Genomic DNA, 19,714 nt, shown 5'->3' on the forward strand with positions numbered 1-19,714 from the left:
CTCTCTCTCCTTCTCCCTCTGCCCACCTCTCCACCCCCCCGCTCACATGTTCACTCTTGCTCTCTCTCTCTCTCAAAAAGAAAAAAATAAGTAAAGTGACATTCTAATTAATTAGTATTAGGGTTAGGTCTAGAATTTCTATGTCTAACCAGTGTTAGTGTTCCTTTAGTTTTATTATAGACAGGTTAATGTAGAAAAGAGGAAGAAGTTTTAGGTTTTATTTCACTACCAGAGCCACTGTTAATTAGAGCTTAGAAACTGAGAAGTATGTGCAGTGATGGCAGAGAAAGAGACCTAGCATGAAGAAGGTCAGCTCCGATGAGACAAAAAGGATAGGAGATGGAAAGGACATGCTCTAGACCTACTCAGAGAAAGAGAAAATAGAAGTGTAGAGATGATATCCAAAAGCATATTTGGCAATAAACACATTTAAGAGAGTGGTTGTAAGCCTGAACTGATAGGCATGGGTCACAGGGTATAAACACCACACTAGGGACTATGACTAAAAATGTTTGGCTCTCTGTAAAAGCAACTTGACATAAAAAATAGCGTTCTAGCATGCAGTTAAGCCTCTCAGTAGATGTTTATAGACATCACGAGAAGCCATATCCATGCTTCAATTTTGGAGGAAGTCATTTTAAAAATAAAAGAATGTACTATGTCATGTATGAGAGTCTCTTATTCTATAAAAATTTATTTACTGAATAAAGACCATGGCTTATACTTTCTTTTCTGCGTATAATGCCAACCTCCTATCTGGATGGACTTGGTGACCAATACTACATAAGTAGCAAACATAAATCTTAGACACCTTCCCACCAACCTTCTCTCAAGTCAAGAATCTGTGTTTACTACCATGCTATGGTTGTAGCTATATATTTAATGCTGATTAAACACTTTAGAACAATGGGGCACCTGGGTGGCTCAGTTGTTAAGTGTCTGCCTTCAGCTCAGGTCATGGTCCCAGGGTCCGGGGATTGAGCCCCATGTCAGGCTCCCTGCTCAGTGGGAAGCCTGCTTCTCTCTCTCCCACTCCCCCTGCTTGTGTTCCCTCTCTCACTATGTCTCTATCTGTCAAATAAATAAATAAAATATTAAAAAAAACACCTTAGAACAATGAAAATATATATATATACCAAGTGAGATATAAACCAATATTTACTAAAGAGGATTCCCTGGAACACCACATCCACAAAATATCCTGAAACAATATTTCATGCTTAAATAAGTTTGGCAATCACTATATACTATAACCTTCTCTTGGAGAGTGTACAGTGTTTATTACCATGTTAAAGGCTATAAGAAGTCATGCAATAAAGAAATCTTTTTAACTTTGTTCAGCCTAGCATTTTCCAAACTTATTTGACCATGACAACTTTATCTTCCTATATTACACTCATTGTATCCTATCAACCAATTTCAACAAAATGCACTTTGAGAAATACTAATTAAAATAAATCCATAGATGACAAGACTATGGAAATAACTTGGTGATGAATAGCCAAGATCCATATCTAACCTGTGAGGATAATGTTATAGGAGACAACTAAAACATTACCCCATAAATGTCTCTTGGTGCTATTTTCAGAGACTTAAAAGATACGGAACTGAACAGACCATCAGTCTAACTCATGAAAATAGGTATTAGATTCTTAAGAAGGAAACCACAGAGATTAAAGAAACAGTAAAACAGCTGAGAAGAGGGACTCATAAGAATATGCTAAAGGATGATTCAACCAGAGAAGAGATGAACAGTATATGAAATAACTACATTGAGGTCTCTAAAATTATAAATTTTCTGGTGGGTAGCAATCTTTATTGTCTCTAAGATCAGAACAAGAGTTGGTCTTAAACTACAGAATGGAAGATTAAAATTAGATTTAGGAAAATAAAAATAACAATTCCTGACTGGAAAGGATGTAAAAAATTGGAAAAACTGATAATGAAGAGAAATAGTCTTTCTGTGTTGTCAGTTTTAGAGAGATGCTTATTTGTCATGGATGGCATAAGTATACTCTTGCTTGGAAGCAAGAGGCTAGAAGTGGCAAAATCTCTGCATGATGAATCTGTGATGTGGGGATGTGACCTCCCATTTTCCTTACTTGAATTTTCCCAGCCATGAGTCAGCAATGGCTGCTCCCAGGATGGGAGTGAAATAACAGAGGCTGCTGAAGGCATGGTATATAGATGTGGAGGTGTCTTCGCTCCAGTGCAGGAAATACAGGAAATACAGGGTCAGCACAGCTGAGGTGGAGAAGGGGAAACAAAACAAGATAGATGCATTAAAGTGATTTATGGAGAAGTACATTTCATCTCTGGTCTTTGAAGGTAATCTCGACCTTCAACACTCCTATCAGTGAAGTGACTGAGGGGTGACTGCCAGGCAGTAGAAGCAGGACCCATGGGAACTGTGGGAGTGGGTGAGACTTTGCTTAGTGGGCAAATGCAATACTCCTCCCTTCAGTCCATGTGCATACATAGCAGCATTTAAACCAATTGCAAAGATCATATGGTGCTTCCAATATCCCTACCTTCTCCCTCCCAACAATATAGTTCATAGGCCTGAGAAACAGATATGAAAATGGAAGTTGTCACACTTTTGTTCTTACAGACTGTGTTCTGGTTTCTGTTAGGCTCTTCTATTCTTGGCTTGTATGAGTTACTAGGTGAAATCCCATGAGGTATTTATTGGCAGGGTTGGCCAAAGGAAAAGACCAATTTGGATGAAGGCAGAAAGTGTGGATAAGGGAAATAAGTGCATAAGGAAGACCACATTGTTCCAAATAAGGGGTGAGGATGAGTGGAGAGAAGGAAGTCCTTGGGACACAAAATTACCTTTCATGCCATAATAGGAAAAGCGCTCACAGAATTCATTCACCACAATGAAGGCAATGCTCAGTGGATAGTTGGAGCCACAGATTTTCTATGAAACAAAAAGACAATGGTTCAAGCATGAGCTGCCCCCCCCCATTTAAATCAGTAGCTTGCCCTATAACAGAAACATGTATTTATTTTAAATCACTGTGATAGGTAATGCATAGCAATGGCTCCTACTCTTCAAGAAACAGCTATTACCACACTGAAAGTGCTTGCATTGCTGACTTAGGAGTGATAGAAGCTATTCTGAATATTACTTTGCTCCTCATTCATTTAACATGGAAGTACTCAGACATTCCTTGATCCCAGAGACCAGGACCTGCTCATCTTCCTACAGCTACTAACTGAAAAGCCTGGGGCTCTGAGCAGGAGAATAAACATACTTATTTCTAAGAACAGAACAAAGAATTAGACTATGGAGCACTTGATGCCCAAGCAATTACGTTTAGAGGTCAATAACCTCCTTAGCTACAGTGTTCGAACTAACCTCTCTTGTCCCCACCTGCCCTGTTCATCATGCTGGGAGGAATCCTGGCAGTATGATGGCTTCCCATTCAGAGCCTGCTGGAGCCAGGCTCAGAGCCCAACTAAAAGTAAGCTGATTGATCACCTTAAACTTGGCCAGAGAGTTCTTAAATCTTGTAATATTAAATGTCCACTCTTCCTGTGAAAGACATTCTATAACATTTTCTTGTTAATCCTATCAGACATTAAAAGAACTATGCTATTACATGTACCATATCAGTCAGTATATAAGGAAAGTCATGTTTATTTCAAATCCCTACCTATTATGATAGCCCAACTAACATGAGGGGGGATGGAGATATTTGTATTTGGGACAGTCAAATCTCATCATGAAATTTATATTGCCTCTCATTTCATAAGAAATATATGCATCTTTATAAGCAGACTTAAATGTTTAGGACCAGAAGATATATAATTAGCTAAATAAACAAAGTAATAAATTAATGTTTCCATTTTTACCCATATGGATAGACATAAACAACCCTCCTAAATATTAATATATGTTAATATATTAACTTACTTGAAAGACACAATAAACTGGCTTCTTACCTTCCCAGCTCACAGCTTGAGAATTACGCAACCTGGAGTTTAGTTAACACACTTTACTAGCTATGTACTACTGGGACTGGCTGTGTTAACCTACTGACCCTGGCCATGCCACTGCACCTGTCTTTATGTTCACTTCTCTTATTCCAAATAAATGAGCATACTACCACCTCTTGGCCCATAGTGAGAACTCAGTAAATATTGGTTATTATTTCTATACCCTGTCCACTTTTAAGATTTTGATATAAAGATTTAATGAGATAATGAATTTGGAAGTGTTTAACAAGTATAAAATACAAACATTATTATTCTTAGTTTCTCTGTCCTGTCTCCCACGGTAAACTGGCACACATCGTAACAGAGACTGGATCTATTCTAAAACTCTCCTTGGTGTCCAGCATAAGATTCTGAATACAGGGGGGAAAGAAGGGTTGAGTTTTTATATTGGTTTAGAAAGAACAATCACACACAGTTCTCCAGGCAAGAATGCTTGCCAAGTTTCCCTGGATATTCAAATTGCTTCTTTTTTCACCCCAGAGAAACTCAGAATATACAATGAGATACAGCAAAGTCCTGGATTCCAACTGAAGAACTCTTAACTACCTCTTCCTGCTGCTTCTTCTCCTAAGCAAAGGAAACTTCTGTTTAGATTTGGTTTTCAGGTTAATTCTAACTCCAAGTGAGAATAGTTTTTGATAACCTAATACAGCTCAGCCTGACACTCCAGAGGCCAAGAAGTAGAACCCAAAGAGCAATTCTGTTCCTGTCAGAAGCAGATTGGAATTTGGGGACTCACCGGAGGTGGCTTCTTTGGAAGGCTGAGGGGTCGAGGTCGTACCTCTTCAGTGGAGACAGGTGAAAAAAGAGTTTCCTTAGACTCATTTTTCTGGAAAGGATTCATAGCTGGTTCCTTACTCTCACTCTCTTCAAGCATTTGGCTTCAGTAGGCAGTTGGGACAGCTGCCAGCCTACTGTAAAACCGGGCACTGGGAGTGGACTAGGTTTAACCCTCTGTGTGTCAGCTTTTAGCAGCTGCCTCACCCAAAGCAAAGCACAAAGCTATAGGGAAAAAAAGGGTTGGGTCTCAGAGACTAGTCAAAATAATGATTAAGTAAAAGGTTGAGCATGAGGAAGTAAGAGTAACACATCACAAGATGGGGCAAGACAATGCTAGAGAACTGCAGAAGAGTACAAAATAGCTAAGAATACAATGCCTCAAGTATAGATTTAAAAACTGATTTCAGAAAAAAAAACTGATTTCAGGGTCACAGGAGCTACCATTTATTGAACATCTATTATGGTGATGTTGAACCATATGATGATGAACATCTATATGGTGATATATAGATAGATATATCATATCTATCTATATTCTAATTCTTAGCACAATCCCCATTTTATAGGAACTAATATCCTAAGAGGTTGAATAATTTGTCCAAGTCATGTGGCCAGCAAGTAGCAGGTCTGGACTTTTAACTGCCATGATCGATGGGAGATTTGTATCAGATTTGCCTATGGTCATTATTCAGGAATGGAGGGTATGGAAATGGAAATGTAGGAATATAGGGGAATTGAAAGGCATTGAAGAGAGAAAGTCATCACAAAATTGAATTTGCAAAGATAGAAAAAGATGTTGATTTGGGTTTTCAACATGATAAAGTTCAACTAGAAATACCCTATAAACAGTTAAAGAGGTGGAGCTAAAGAAAATTAGAGAAAAGTTTTGGTGATGTACATTTGGGAATCATTCTTCTTTGCTAAATTCATTCCTTGTGTTTTCATCACTTCAAGATGAGTCCATCATTTCATTAATAAATAAAATTCAATTTGAGCAAAAATTATGAACTAGTTTCTTTTTTAGAAAAATATTTTATTTATTTTCAAAGAGAGAGCATGCGCACATGCCCATGAGTGGGGGGAGGGGCAGATGGAGAGAGAATCTCAAGAAGACTCCATGCTGAGCATGGAGCCCTATGTGGGGCTTGATCCCATGACCCTGAGATCATGACCTGTGCCAAAATCAAGAGTTGGATCCTTAACCAACTGAGCCACCCAGGTGCCCCATGAACTAGTTACTATCTAGGTACTATTGCAAACATAATTTTCCTTAATACTTAGTAGTTGAACTCCCAAATGTCTCCAGAATATAATATTTAGCCCTTATCAGAGGAGGAACAAGAACAGGTATAATGATGATAGATGCATTTAATACAGTAAATTGATGGGGTAAATAAAAGAAGAACAAAAGAGTGTGATGCCTTTCCAGTTGTCAGTGAAAATAAAAGGGAAAAGAAAGGCCAGAGAGCTATAAGGAAAATGAGTGTTAAACCAACAAGGAGATCAGAAAACAGGAGAATTAATTATTTTATTTGAGACTATGAGAGAGAACGTATAAATTTATGCCTGGAAAAATTCTTAAATTGCCTATTTGAGCAACTTGTTGATGAATAAGGCCAGAACAAACTTTACCTCAGACTTTGACCATGTCTTCTCACTCCCCTTCGCCTCTCTCTCCCACCAACCTTTAACCAAAGAAGAGTCCAGCTTCATTTCTGACTGTGGCATTAATGATTAAGCTGTAGTTCTTCTTTCAAAAGGTATTATTCCTTCTGACTTAGTGTGGTTATAACTTTAAATGAAAAATAAATAAATAGTCATGATTTACTGGTCAAGTTAACCTTGAGATGCCTTAAAGATCTAATTTTATCAACGGCTCCCCCTGCTCTGGCTTATACCTCTAGAATAGCATTTGACTTGGCAGAGCACCTATAGATACAATGCACCTGAGATGCAATGTACCTTCATTTGTACTCAAAGGTACCCCAAACACCAAACTTTAGAGTATTGGCATTGGTTCTCTGATACTCTTTTAGATATAATTCTTCTTTTGATTATGGCAATATAATGGCAGCTTTCATAGAATCAAATAATATCAGAGATGGAAGGAATCTTAATCTTGTCCTATATAAACTAAAATTCCCTGATGCTGAGAGTGATGTAGGGTAATTCATTCACATATATTTTTATTCATTCATATATATAATATTTATTCCAGAACAATTCATATATATATACATATATATGTATGTATCTATGTATGTATGCATATGTACACAAACACATATACACACACACAGATTTGCAGGCCTTTTCTTGAAAATACTTATTCAATGGATTTAAGTAGGGATGCAAGAACCTCTGTTTTTAAGAAGCACCTCTAGTGATTCTTATGACAGGAATTTAGGAAACACTGATTTGAAATCCCTCTCCTAGTCTAGCTTACAGAATATATTACAGGAGAGCTCAAAGCTCAGAAGGGACAGGCAAGGACTAGAACTCTAGCCTCCCAAGGCCTACTCTAGAGCTCTTTCTATCATATATCAAGATGTCTCTTACACCCTATCATTTTTGCTAAGTTGAAATCAGACAGAAGAATAAAAGGGAAGAAATAAAAGAGAAGAGCAACTCCTGGATAGAAATGAGCACAAACTGTTTGGAGACAAAAGAGGTAATGAAAGTGGAAGAATCTAAAATATAAGTGATAAGAGTAAAAAATATTTATGGCTTCAGTGAGTATATCAGCAGGGTGATATTTTACACATATTCAGAAAGGAGACTGAAGCTCTAAAATGATAGATACTAATATACTCAGAGAGAAGAGAAATAAGAAATTAAAAGAAAACATGTTTAACAAGGTGTATGAATATAGAATCAGCACACAAGGGACGCCTGGGTGGCTCAGTCAGTTAAGCAACTGCCTTTGGCTCAGGTCATGATCCCAGGTTTGTGGAATTGAGCCCCGCATTGGCCTCCCTGCTCAGTGGGGAGCCTGCTTCTCCCTCTCCCTCTGCCCCTCCACCCGCTTGTGCTCTCTCTCAAATAAATAAATAAAATCTTTAAAAAAAAAGAATCAGCACACAAAAATAAATTGTACTTAGATATCCGCAAAAACAAATAGAAAAGGGAATTTTAAAAGTGATACCAGCTATAACTGCATAAAAATACCTAGGCATAAATCTAATAAAAGATGTCCAAGACCTCAACGTTAAACACTATAAAATATTATTGAAAGAAATTAAAGAAGATCTAAATAAATGAAGAAACATACCATGCTCATGATTTAGAAATTTCATATTGTAAAAATGTCAATATTCCAAATCAACCTGTTGTTTCAATACAAAATCCCAACAGGTTTTGTGAGTGTAGAAAATGACAAGTTGATTTTTAAAATTCATATGGGGATGCAATAAGCCAAGAATAGCAAAGGCAGTCTTGAAGAGCAAGAGGACTTGTACTACCCAATATAAGACCTATTATAAAACTATTTTAATTATAACAGAGTGGAATCAACACAACAGTAAGGCAACAAATGGAACAAAATGGACTTCAGAAGACATACACAGATGCTAAGGCATCATTAATGACAAAGTTGACACTGCAGTGCTGTGGGAGAAATGATGGTGTTTTCTATAAATAAACACCATCTAGATATCCACACGGGAAAAAATAATTTTAGCCCTTATCTTACACCATATGTAAAAAACAATTCTATATAGATTGTGGATCTATTTTTTAAAAAATAAAGCTTTTAGAGGAAAACATCTTTATGTTCTCTGTGGAGTATGCCAAGATTTCTCAAATAAGACAAAAAATATGGTTACCATAAAAGAAAACAATTGATATTTTGGACTACATTGGATATTTGGATTATAAAATTATTATTAATTTTGTAATATTATAAAACTATTATAAATTTATAATATTATAAAATTAAAAACTTTCATTTACCAAAATACATGTTAAGAGTGAAAAGACAACTCAGAGTGGGAGAAAATATTCATATTACATATATTTGTCAAAGGGTTTGTGTCCAGACTATGTAAATAACTCCAAAAAATCAGTAACAAAAAGATGCATGTCCAGGTTGTTTAGTTTCCTATTTAAATGATACTGTCATAATAACCTTGTATATAAGTCAAATATGTCTGAAGAATAAATATCTAGAAGTGAGATTGCTAAGACAAAAGTATGTTTTTATAATTTTTAGAACTGCCTATTCATTTCCTTTACTCATTTTCTTAGTGAGTTGTTTCTTTCCTTCTTGTAAGTTTACAAAATCTATATTATTGCTATTAATGCTGTCATTGTCTGCATTGCAAATATTTTTTTCTATTGACCTTGTAGTTGGACTTTTAAAATTAAATATAATTTAAAATGCATAAATCTTAAGTGTAAAACTCCATTTTTTAATATTTGTGTAACACACAACCATCACCCAGATAAGATAAAAAATATATATGTATTTCTAGCACCTCAGTGCTGAAAGTCCTTTAGAGAATAATACTTGCTGCTTCCCTTCTGTCTCCCAAAGTGTCCTCCCCCAAGGTAATCACTTTTCTGACTTCTATCACCATAGATTTGTTTTGTTTGTTTTGAATTTTATATAAATGGAAAATACTGTTTGTATTCTTTGTGTTTGATTTTTTTTTGCTCAACACTACATCTGTGAGACTCACCTATTTTGTTGTCTGTAACAAGATTTCTTTTTTCTGTTGTTCAGTAGAATTCACTATGCAAATATGACACAATTTATTTCCCCATTCTTTTGTTGATGGACATTTGGGTTGTTTCCAGTTTTAGGGTTGTTTATTGTCAACTTGGTTTAAGCTAGGAACTGTTTCCAAGAATCATCTTCTCTGGATGGGTCTAGGCCAGAAAAACTTGAGTGAGATTTAGAAGTGGAAGTGAAGCAGTATGTATTACTTGGAGCAGTCAAAGACTGGGCAGAGGACATGGTTAAACACCTTGAACCACTAAGGCTTTGTCCTTTGCTGATGGAACTGTGTGTAGGGGAGTGCGTTCAAAGTTCAGGCTGTTTTCTAGTCTTCTGAGATTTTACTTTTCGTCAGGCCCTTTTTCAGTGTTCTGTGCACAAGCACATAGCCCCAGGGTTAGTCAGGAGTGTATGAATAGCTTGGGGCATCTCTGGTCCCTGCTGTGCATGTGCATAGCCTCAGCTAGAATGTCCTCTCCCCGGGCGCCTGGGTGGCTCAGTCGTTAAGCGTCTGCCTTCGGCTCAGGTCATGATCCCAGGGTCCTGGGATCGAGCCCCACATTGGGCTCCCTGCTCGGCGGGAAGCCTGCTTCTCCCTCTCCCACTCCCCCTGCTTGTGTTCCCTCTCTCGCTGTGTCTCTCTCTGTCAAATAAATAAATAAAATCTTTAAAAAAAAAAAAAAAGAATGTCCTCTCCCCAACAAGGATTGCAACCTCAGGCTACTAGGGCTAAGCTCTTGGCTCTTCTCCACTGGCCAGCATCTGAGAGGTCACTTCCATGTAAAATATTGCAGGGCATGAATGTCACCTACTCCAACAAATTGAATGAGTCTCCTTCATGAAGGCAGGGTAGGAGAGATATCAACCTTTTTAGAATACATTTTTATGGTATTTTTTTCCATTCTTGAGTTCTTAATTTTGACTCATCTCTTAATAAATTGGAAATTACTAAAGTAATTATTATAGGAATGATATGTGAAGGATATAATTCCCGAATTCTGACATGTCTAAGAATGTCTTCTTACCAAACTATGGATAACATTTAATGTATACACCATAGGTCACACTCATACCCTTGTGCAGATGCAGCTTTCCTAACTATAGTGCTTTAGTGTAGTGTTATGGAATGGTTCAAACCCATTGATTTTTGTTCCTTTGTAGCCAATTTACTTTTCCTACTTGCAAGCATATATCATCATCATTTTCATCAAACCATTCAGAACAGGTAAAGTAAAATGATATTGTGCTTATGTCAAATAACCTTATTATAATAATTTCATAATATATATGTGTATCAAATCATCACACTGTACATCTTAAATTTATACAATGTTATATGTCAATTACATTTCAATAAAGATGGGGAAAGAGATATTTGCTTGGCATCACGTCAGGATCATCAAATGATCCTGGCAGAGAACCTCATATCTGGTAATCTGTCTCATCCAGAGCTCCCTGTATTTTAGTGTCTGAAAAAACATCAAATGAGGAGATAGAGAGGCATGGGAGATATTATTTCATTCCTCTCTAAACCACTTATAGTCATCCTTAAAGGGTATAGAGAATGATACTCTAGGTATTCAGACCATAAAAAAGAACGTATCTTTAAGAACGTGTTTCATTTATGGGGGAAATAATAAGAGGGAGAAAGGATGAGCTGTTTTGACTGCAAGAGGTATAGTGTGAGAACATACTGTTATGTAGCTGGCATTTTCAGCTCAGACCACCATGTACTCATTTCTGGTACAGTAATCACTAATCAAAAAAATCTTAGCATAGTAAGTTTCAATAAAAACCATTATAATTTGTATTACTATGTTAAAATGATAAGCATGTTTTACTAGCTACTTTAAATATTTGAGCTTGTTTTAGTTAAGTAATAAATGATACAGTTGTGGTTCTCAGATAACTATTGATGAATAAAACATATAAAAATGAAGATAAAAACAGATTAGCTGAAGGTAGGCCAGAGAGAGGCAGGGAGAGAGAGAGAAGAAAGAGAGATTAAAACAAAAATTTAAAGATTAAAAAAAAAAACCCAAACTACAGAAATTCCTATGGTAAAAGTCAATTATGACAAAATTTTTTATTCAACTTCAACTGCCAAAACTTGGAAGCAACCAAAATTCTTTCAGTAGGTTAGAGAATAAGTAAACTTTGGTACATCCTGACAATGTAATGTTATTCAGTGACAAAAAGGAATGAGCTATCAAGCCATGACAAAGACATGGAGGAAGCTTAAGTGTTTAAGTGAAAGAAGCCAGTCTGAAAAGGCAGCATACTGTATGATTCTAACTATATGACATGCTGTAAAAGGCAAAACTAAGGAGACAGTAAAAGATCAGTGGGCTGCCAGCATTTGGGGGTGGGAGAAGGAATAAATGAATAGGCAGAGCACGGGATTTTCAGGGTAGTGAAACTATTCCGTATGATACTACAATGGTGGATACATATCATTATAAATTTGTCAAAACCCACAAATTGTACAATACAAAGAGCGAACTCTAAAGCAAATATAGACTTTAGGTGATGATGTGTCAACGTAAGATTCATCAATTGTAAAAATGTACCACTCTGGTGCAGATGTTTATAGTGGATGAGGTTGTGTGTGGAGGGGAACAGGGAATATATGAGGATTCTCTGTACTTTCTGCTCAGTTTTGCTATGAACTGAAAACTGCTCTAAAAAGTGAAGTTTAATTAAAAAAAGAAAAAGAATTTAAAAAAGAAAAAAAGAACTTGCTGCTGGTCAGTGTCTCTCAACTATAATCTAATCTTTATCATTTTCTCCAAGTTCAAAAATACTATAGATGTAAATATTAATTATTTATCTACTTAACACAATTGTTTATTTTTTTAAAAGCAAAATTTTAAAATGACAAAAAATATGAGATACAAGAACAGTTTTTTTCATTAAAATGATTATCTAGCTTTACTTTTACCCTAAATTATAGCTTAATTTTGTCAAGAATTAAAGTATTCTCAACCAAAACTTAAGGACTATCAGATATAAAAGGCTCAGAGATATAATTAAAATCATGGGCATTTATTATAAATCAACTGCTTTGACATTTCACAATTGGGAAACAGCAGTGTTTTAAAGCAGAGCATTGAACTTGAACTCTAGAACACCTGATCTGCTACTTGTTAACTAATAACATGTGGGCAAGTTACCTAACGTCTGTTTTCTCATCTGTAAAACCTAATAAATGGAAAGCACATGAAAATGCTCATACTTTAAAAAGGTCAAAAATATAACATCAAATGAAAATTCTGAACCAAATTTAATTTCTTTTATCATCAAAAGTTAAGATACATTTTCTTCAGTATTAGGAATCTTTATTGTTAATATAAAATAAATTATCACGTCTTACAAATTTTATATTTATAGCTGAATGTTTCTTCAATCATCACTGTCACTTCCTGATTCACTCAGCTGCAAATCATTTCCTAGAATAAAAAAATAGCAAAAGTGTAGTAATTAAGTATTTAATATTTTCATATTCAATATATTTACTTTTGGATAACATAAATATCATGCGAAATATGACACCATGGGTGATCCTGTTTAGCCAGCATTTTGTCATTAATAATTAGATTGCTTATCCTATAATTTAGTCACATCATTGGTAATTCCCAAAATTAATACTGCTTGTAAAGAAAACATACACCATCAATCTTCAGCATAGTTTTGGTATCACCTGGCATCTTTTTTAGTCTGCTTTCACATACCAACACCACCTCTTCTGTTACTCCCACTGATTTAATTACATCAGGTAATGAGAAAAAATGTGGTTTAGAAGATCAGCCTAAATCATTTTGAAGAGTGGAATGTTATGCAATTTTGTACATAAAATTCAGTCAAAATATTAAATAGTATATGTTAAGAGTAACTCATCCTTGGTTCTGTTTGTAATTCAGTGATGTGCTTACAGCAATGGAACTTACATTCCAATGGGGAAAACAGGCAGTAAACAAACAAATATATAAGATGATGCCAAGTAGGAATAAATACTATGAAAAATGAAGATGGGCATGAGAAGAGTGGTGAGAGGTGCTATTTTAGATAGGATAGTTGATAAGGCCTCCTTGAAGGGTGACATTTGAACAGAGATCCAACTGTACAGAGAAAGTCATAACAATGTGGATGGGGGGCAGATACTGTCCAGGCTCAGAGAACAGTAAATACAAATGCCCCAAGGCAGAAGCATGCTTGCTATGTTCTCTGACTGTGAGAAGGCCCTGCAGCCAGAGTGGAATAAATGAGGAAGAAATGATAGGAAATGAGGTCAGAAAGATATCCAGATATCCAGAAGACTGGTTTCTAGGTTATGATAAAAACTTTGGATTTTGTTTGAAATGTAATGGGAATTCATCAGAAAATTTTAAGCAAGCAACTGACTTGAAAGGTTGTTTAACATGAATATGTTATAATGGTATATATATACTATAATATACTATAATTGTATTGCAGTTTCTCACATAAGAAATAATATAGGCTTTGACTCAGGTGGCTCAGGTGGAGGTGGTGCTAAGCAGTCGGGTTTATAATATAAAGAAAGAACTTACAGGACTATCAAAAGTACTGAATATAGGGCTTGAGAGAAAGAAAAGTGAAGAAAGAGCCCCAGTGTTTCTGATCTAAACAACTGGATGGTGGTATCATTTACTGAGATAAGAAATGCCAGGGGAACAAGATTGTGTGAGAAAAATCACAAGTTCAATTTTCAACATGACACATTTGAGATACACAGTAAATATTCAAGTAAATATGTTATAGGCAATTGGATATATAAGTCTGGAGCTCCAGGTAGAGGTTACTCCTGGAAATAAAGATTTGGGAGTCACCAACTGCAGGGATTTATTTGAAGATATGGGATTGGATAATATCATTTGAGTAGTAAATTACAATGGCTAAAAACATTCTCATATTTTTAAACTACTCCAAAATCAACAAAAAGCTGGCATAATTTGAAGCTAATACCCAATTTAAGAGGAGTAGTTTCTAGGCCATAAATAAGTTGTTGTAAGAGAGCTCACTCCACTGCATGAACTCCAGAACTATTACATTATTTGATAAATAAATCTGCTAAAGCTTCTTTTGTGTATCTGGTTCCCATGACCATTTGATACTTTTCAAGGATTAAGTTTCCACTTATTACACAACTATTCTATGGCATAAGAATGTTCAACTTGATATGATGCCCATAATAAGTTTCTTAGGTCAAATCCAAATGTCCCAAGTTCCACTTTTGTTAATAGACTTCATGTTGTACAGGTTATATGCACAGTATTACCATGCTCAGGACTGACCTTAGGGAAAGAGCAGCCAAAATGCAACAGCAGAGTGCACACAGCATACACTAGAAACACTTCTTGAAGTGCCAGGCCTTGGACAATGTACGACTCTTTTTTAATATAGCATTAGTCCCAGGTGCAGGAAACATAACAAGCTTTCATAACACACAAAAGACAGAAATTTAGCCAAAATGACAAGATGGAGGAATTCTCCCCAAAAGAAAGGTCAGGAAGATATCACAGCCAGGGACTTGCTCTAAGCAGATATAAACAATATGTCTAAACAAGAATTTAAATCAACAGTTATAAGATTACTAGCTGGACTTGAAAAAAGCATAGAAGACACCAAAGAGACCCTTGCTGCAGAGATAAAAGGACCTAAGACTAGTCAGGCTGAAATTAAAAATGCTATAACTGAGATACAGAACAGGCTGGATATAATCACAATGAAGATGGAAGAAACAGGAATGAATAGGTGATATAGAAGATAAAATTAAGGAAAATAATGAAGCTGAAAAAAAGAGGAAAACAAAACTATTAGATCACGAAGGAAGACCTAGGGAACTCGGTGATTCCATAAAGTGAAAAATATCTGTATCATAGGAGTCCCAGAAAAAGAATAATGGGAAAAAGGGGCAGGAGGTTTATTTGAACAAATTATAGCTGAAAATTTAACTAATCTGGGGGAAAGAAACAGGCATTTTAGTCCAAGAGGCACAGAGAATTTCCCTCAGAAATCAACAAAAACAGGTGACCACCACAACATATCATAGTGAAACCTGCAAAATACAAAGATAAAGAGAAAATTCTGAAAGCAGCTCAGGAGAAAAAGTCCTTAGCCTACAAGGGTAGACACAAAAGGTTAGCAGCAGACCTGTCCACAGAGACGTGGCAGGCCACAAAGGACTGGCATGATATATTCAACATACTAAATGGGAAAATATGCAGCTGGGAATACTTTATCCAGCAAGGCTGTCATTCAGAATAGAAGGAGAGATAAAGAGTTTCCAAGACAAGCAAAAACTAAAAGAGTTTGTAAACACTAAACCAGCTCTGCAAGAAATATGAAAGGTGACCCTTTGAGCAGGAGAGTGAGACCAGAAGCAACAAAGACTAGAAAGAAACAGAGACAATCTACGGGAACAGCAACTTTACAGGTAATACAATGGCGCTAAATTCATCTTTCAATAGTTACTCTGAATGTAAATGGACTAAATGCTCCAAACAAAAGAAACAGGGAAGCAGAATGGATAAAAAAAAAAAAATCCAAAAAACAAACAAGACCCATCGATAATGCTGCTTACAGGAGACTCATTTTAGACCCAAAGAAACCTCCAGATTGAAAGTGAGGGGATGGAGAATGATTTATCATGCTAATGGACATCAAAAGAAAGCAGGAGTAGCCATACTTATATCAGACAAACTAGATTTTAACCCAAAGACTGTAATAAGAGATGAAGAAGGGCACTATATCATAATAAAGGGGTCTATCCAACAAGAAGATCTAACAATTGTAAATATTTATGCTCCTAACTTGGGAGCAGCCAAAAATATAAACCAGTTAATAACAAACTTAAACTCATTGATAATAACACAATAATAGTAGGGACTTTAACATCCCACTCACAGCAATGGACAGATCATGTAAGCTGAAGATCAAGAAGGAAAGAAGGGCTTTGAATGACACACTGAACCAGATGGACTTAACAGTTATATTCTGAGCATTTCATCCTAAAGCAGCAGAATACACATTCTTTTCAAGTACATGTGGAACATTCTCCAGAATAGATCACATAGTGGGTCACCAGTCAGGTCTCAAACAGTGTAAAAAGACTGAGATTATGCCATGCAAATTTTCAGATCACAATGCTATGAAACTTGAAGTCAACCACAAGAAAAAATTTGGAAAGGCCACAAATACATGGAGGTTAAAGAACCCTATTAAAGAATGAATGGTTTAACTAAGAAATTAAATAAGAATTAAAAAAAAATACATGGAAGCAAATGAAAATGAAAACACGACAGTATAAAATCTTTGGGATGCAGCAAAGGTGGTCCTAAGAGGGAAGTACATAGCAATACAGGCCTTCCTCAAGAAGCAAGAAAAGTCTCAAATACACAACCTAATCTTACACCTAAAGGAGCTGGAAAAAGAACAGCAAATAAGCCTAAATTCAGCAGGAGAAAAGAAATAACAAAGATCAGAGCAGAAATAAATGATATAGAAACCAAAAATACAGTAGAACAGGTCAATGAGAGTAGGAGCTGGTTCTCTGAAAGAATTAACAAAATTGATATCCCCCTAGTCAGACTTATCAAAAAGAAAAGAGAAATGACCCAAATAAATAAAATCATGAATGAAAGAGGAGACATCACAACCAACACCGAAGAAATACAAACAACTATTAAGAGAATATTATGAGTAATCATATGCCAATGAATTAGGCAATCTGGAAGAAATGGATAAATTCCTAAAAACATATAAACTACCAAAACTGAAGCAGGAAGAAATAGAAAATTTGAAAAGGCCCATAACCAGCTAAGAAATTGAATCAGTAATCAATTCGCCCAACAAACAGGAGTCCAGGGTCAGATGGTTTCCCAGGGGAATTCTACCAAACATTTAAAGAATTAATACTTATTCTTTTTAAACTGTTCCAAAAAACAGAAATGGAAGGAAAACTTCCAAACTCATTCTACGAGGCCAGCATTACCTCGATTCCAAAACCAGAAAAAGACCCCACTACAAAGGAGAATTACAGACCAATACCCCTGATAAACATGGATGCAAAAATTCTCAACATGTTACTAGCTAATCAAATCCAACAGCACATTAAAAGAACTATTCACCGGGGCGCCTGGGTGGCTCAGTTGTTAAGCATCTGCCTTCCGCTCAGGTAGTGATCCCAGGGTCCTGGATCGAGCCCCGCATCGGGCTCCCTGCTCGGCGGGAAGCCTGCTTCTCCCTCTCCCACTCCCCCTGCTTGTGTTCCCTCTCTCGCTGTCTCTCTCTCTGTGTCAAATAAATAAATAAAATCTTTAAAAAAAAAAAAAAAGAACTATTCACCATGACCAAGTGGGATTTATTCCTGGGATGCAGGGGTGGTTCAATATCTGCAAATCAATCATCATGATACACCACATTAATAAAAGAAAGGATAAGAACCATATGACCCTCTCAATAGATGCAGAAAAAGCATTTGACAAAATACATCATCTTCTCTTGATAAAAACCCTGAAGAAGGGATGCCTGGGTGGCTCAGTTGGTTAAGCATCTGCCTGAGGCTCAGGTCATGATCCCAGGGTCCTGGGATCGAGTTCTGCATTAGGCTCCTTGCTGAGGAGCAAGGAGCTTCTCCTTCTGCCTGCCTCTCCCCCTGCTTGTGCTCTCTCTTTCTGACAAATAAATAAATAAAATCTTTAAAAAAAAAAAAACCCTGAAGAAAGTAGGGATAGAAGGAACATACCTCAATATCATAAAGGCCATATATGAAAGACCCATGGCTATTATCATGCTCAATGGGGAAAAACTGAGAGCATTTCCCCTAAGGTCAGGAAAAAGACAGGGATGGCCACTCTCACCACTGTTGTTCAACATAGTCCTAGAAGTCCTGGCCTCAGCAGTCAGACAACAAAAAGAAATAAAAGGCATCCGAATTAGCAAGGAAGAAGTCAAACTTTCACTCTTCACAAACAACATGATACTCTATGTAGAAAACCCAAAAGACTCCACCAAAAAATTGCTAGAACTAATATAGGAATTCGGCAAAGTCACAGGATATAAAATCAACACACAGAAGTCTGCTGCATTTCTATACACCAATAATGAAGCAGTAGAAAGAGAAATCAAGGAAACAATCCCATTTGCAATTGCACCAAAAACTGTAAGATACCTAGGAATAAACCTAACTAAAGAGGTAAAAAATCTGCACTCTGAAAACTACAGAACACCTATGAAAGAAATTGAGGAAGACACAAAGAAAAGGAAAAACATTCCACACTCATGGATTGGAAGAACAAATATTGTTAAAATGTCTATACTTCCCAAAGCAATCTACACATTTAATGCAATCCCTATCAAAATAACACTAACATTTTTCACAGAGATAGAACAGACAATTCTAAAATTTTCATGGAACCAGAAAATACCCTGAATAGCTAAAGTAATGTTGAAAAAGAAGAGCTTGTTTCCCTCTCTCCTTTTTTTCCTTTCCCCCTTCCCATATGTTTATCTGTTTTCTTTCTTAAATTCCATATATGAGTGAGATCATATGGTATTTGTCTTTAAACAAGCCATAAGTGACTCTTGACAGAGAACAAACAGGGTTGATGGAGGGAGGTGGGTGGAGGACGGGCTAGAGAGGTGATGGGTATTAAAGAGGGCACTTGTGATGAGCACTGAGTGTTACATGTAAGTGATGAATCACTGAATTCTACTCCTGAAACTAATATTGCAGTATATGTTAACTAACAAATTTAAATTTTAAAAAAAGGAAGAAAAAGAAGAGCAAAGTGGGAGACACCACAATTCTGGACTTGAAGCTGTATTACAAAGCTGTAATCATCAAAACAGTATGGTACTGGCACAAAAACAGACATATAGATCAATGGAACAGAGCAGAGAATCCAGAAATGGACCCACAACTATATGGTCAACTAATTTTTGACAAAGCAGGAAAGAATATCCAATGGAAAAAAGATATTCTCTTCAAGGAGTGTTGGGAAAATTGGACAGCCACATGCAGAAGAATGAAACTGGACCACTTTCTTACACCATACACAAAAATAAATTCTAAAGGAATTAAAGACCTAAATGTGAGACAGGAATCCATCAAAATCCTAGAGAAGAACATGGGCAGCAACCTCTTTGACCTTGGCTGCAGCAACTTCTTACTAGACACATGTCCTGAGGCAA

The 19,714-nt window shown here is 36.3% G+C and overlaps 2 protein-coding genes across 4 annotated transcripts in view; both read right to left on the minus strand.

Annotated features, from left to right (window-relative positions):
• Window positions 1–5,018, minus strand: part of SLC15A2 (solute carrier family 15 member 2) — a 33,257-nt gene extending 28,239 nt beyond the window's left edge. For both annotated transcript variants that reach the window (XM_035000050.1, XM_035000049.1), the window contains exons 1-3: window positions 4,745–5,018; window positions 2,836–2,923; window positions 2,103–2,244 (exon numbers count right to left, since the gene is read on the minus strand). In XM_035000050.1, coding sequence (XP_034855941.1) covers window positions 2,103–2,244; window positions 2,836–2,923; window positions 4,745–4,882 — 368 coding nt within the window. In that variant the 5' untranslated portion in view covers window positions 4,883–5,018. The remainder of the gene's footprint in view (window positions 1–2,102; window positions 2,245–2,835; window positions 2,924–4,744) is intronic.
• Window positions 2,694–19,714, minus strand: part of EAF2 (ELL associated factor 2) — a 57,928-nt gene continuing 40,907 nt past the window's right edge. The window contains exons 6-7 of one of the 2 annotated variants that reach the window (XM_035000055.1): window positions 12,876–12,951; window positions 2,694–2,923 (exon numbers count right to left, since the gene is read on the minus strand). In XM_035000055.1, the coding sequence (XP_034855946.1) occupies window positions 12,905–12,951 (47 nt within the window). In that variant the 3' untranslated portion in view covers window positions 2,694–2,923; window positions 12,876–12,904. Of the gene's footprint in view, window positions 2,924–12,858; window positions 12,952–19,714 lie in introns of those variants that run through there. The other variant, XM_035000053.1, reaches the window with a different exon arrangement.

This window comes from Mirounga leonina, unplaced genomic scaffold, assembly GCF_011800145.1.
Source record: "Mirounga leonina isolate KUSES-001 unplaced genomic scaffold, KU_Mleo_1.0 Mir_115, whole genome shotgun sequence".
NCBI lineage: Eukaryota > Metazoa > Chordata > Mammalia > Carnivora > Phocidae > Mirounga > Mirounga leonina.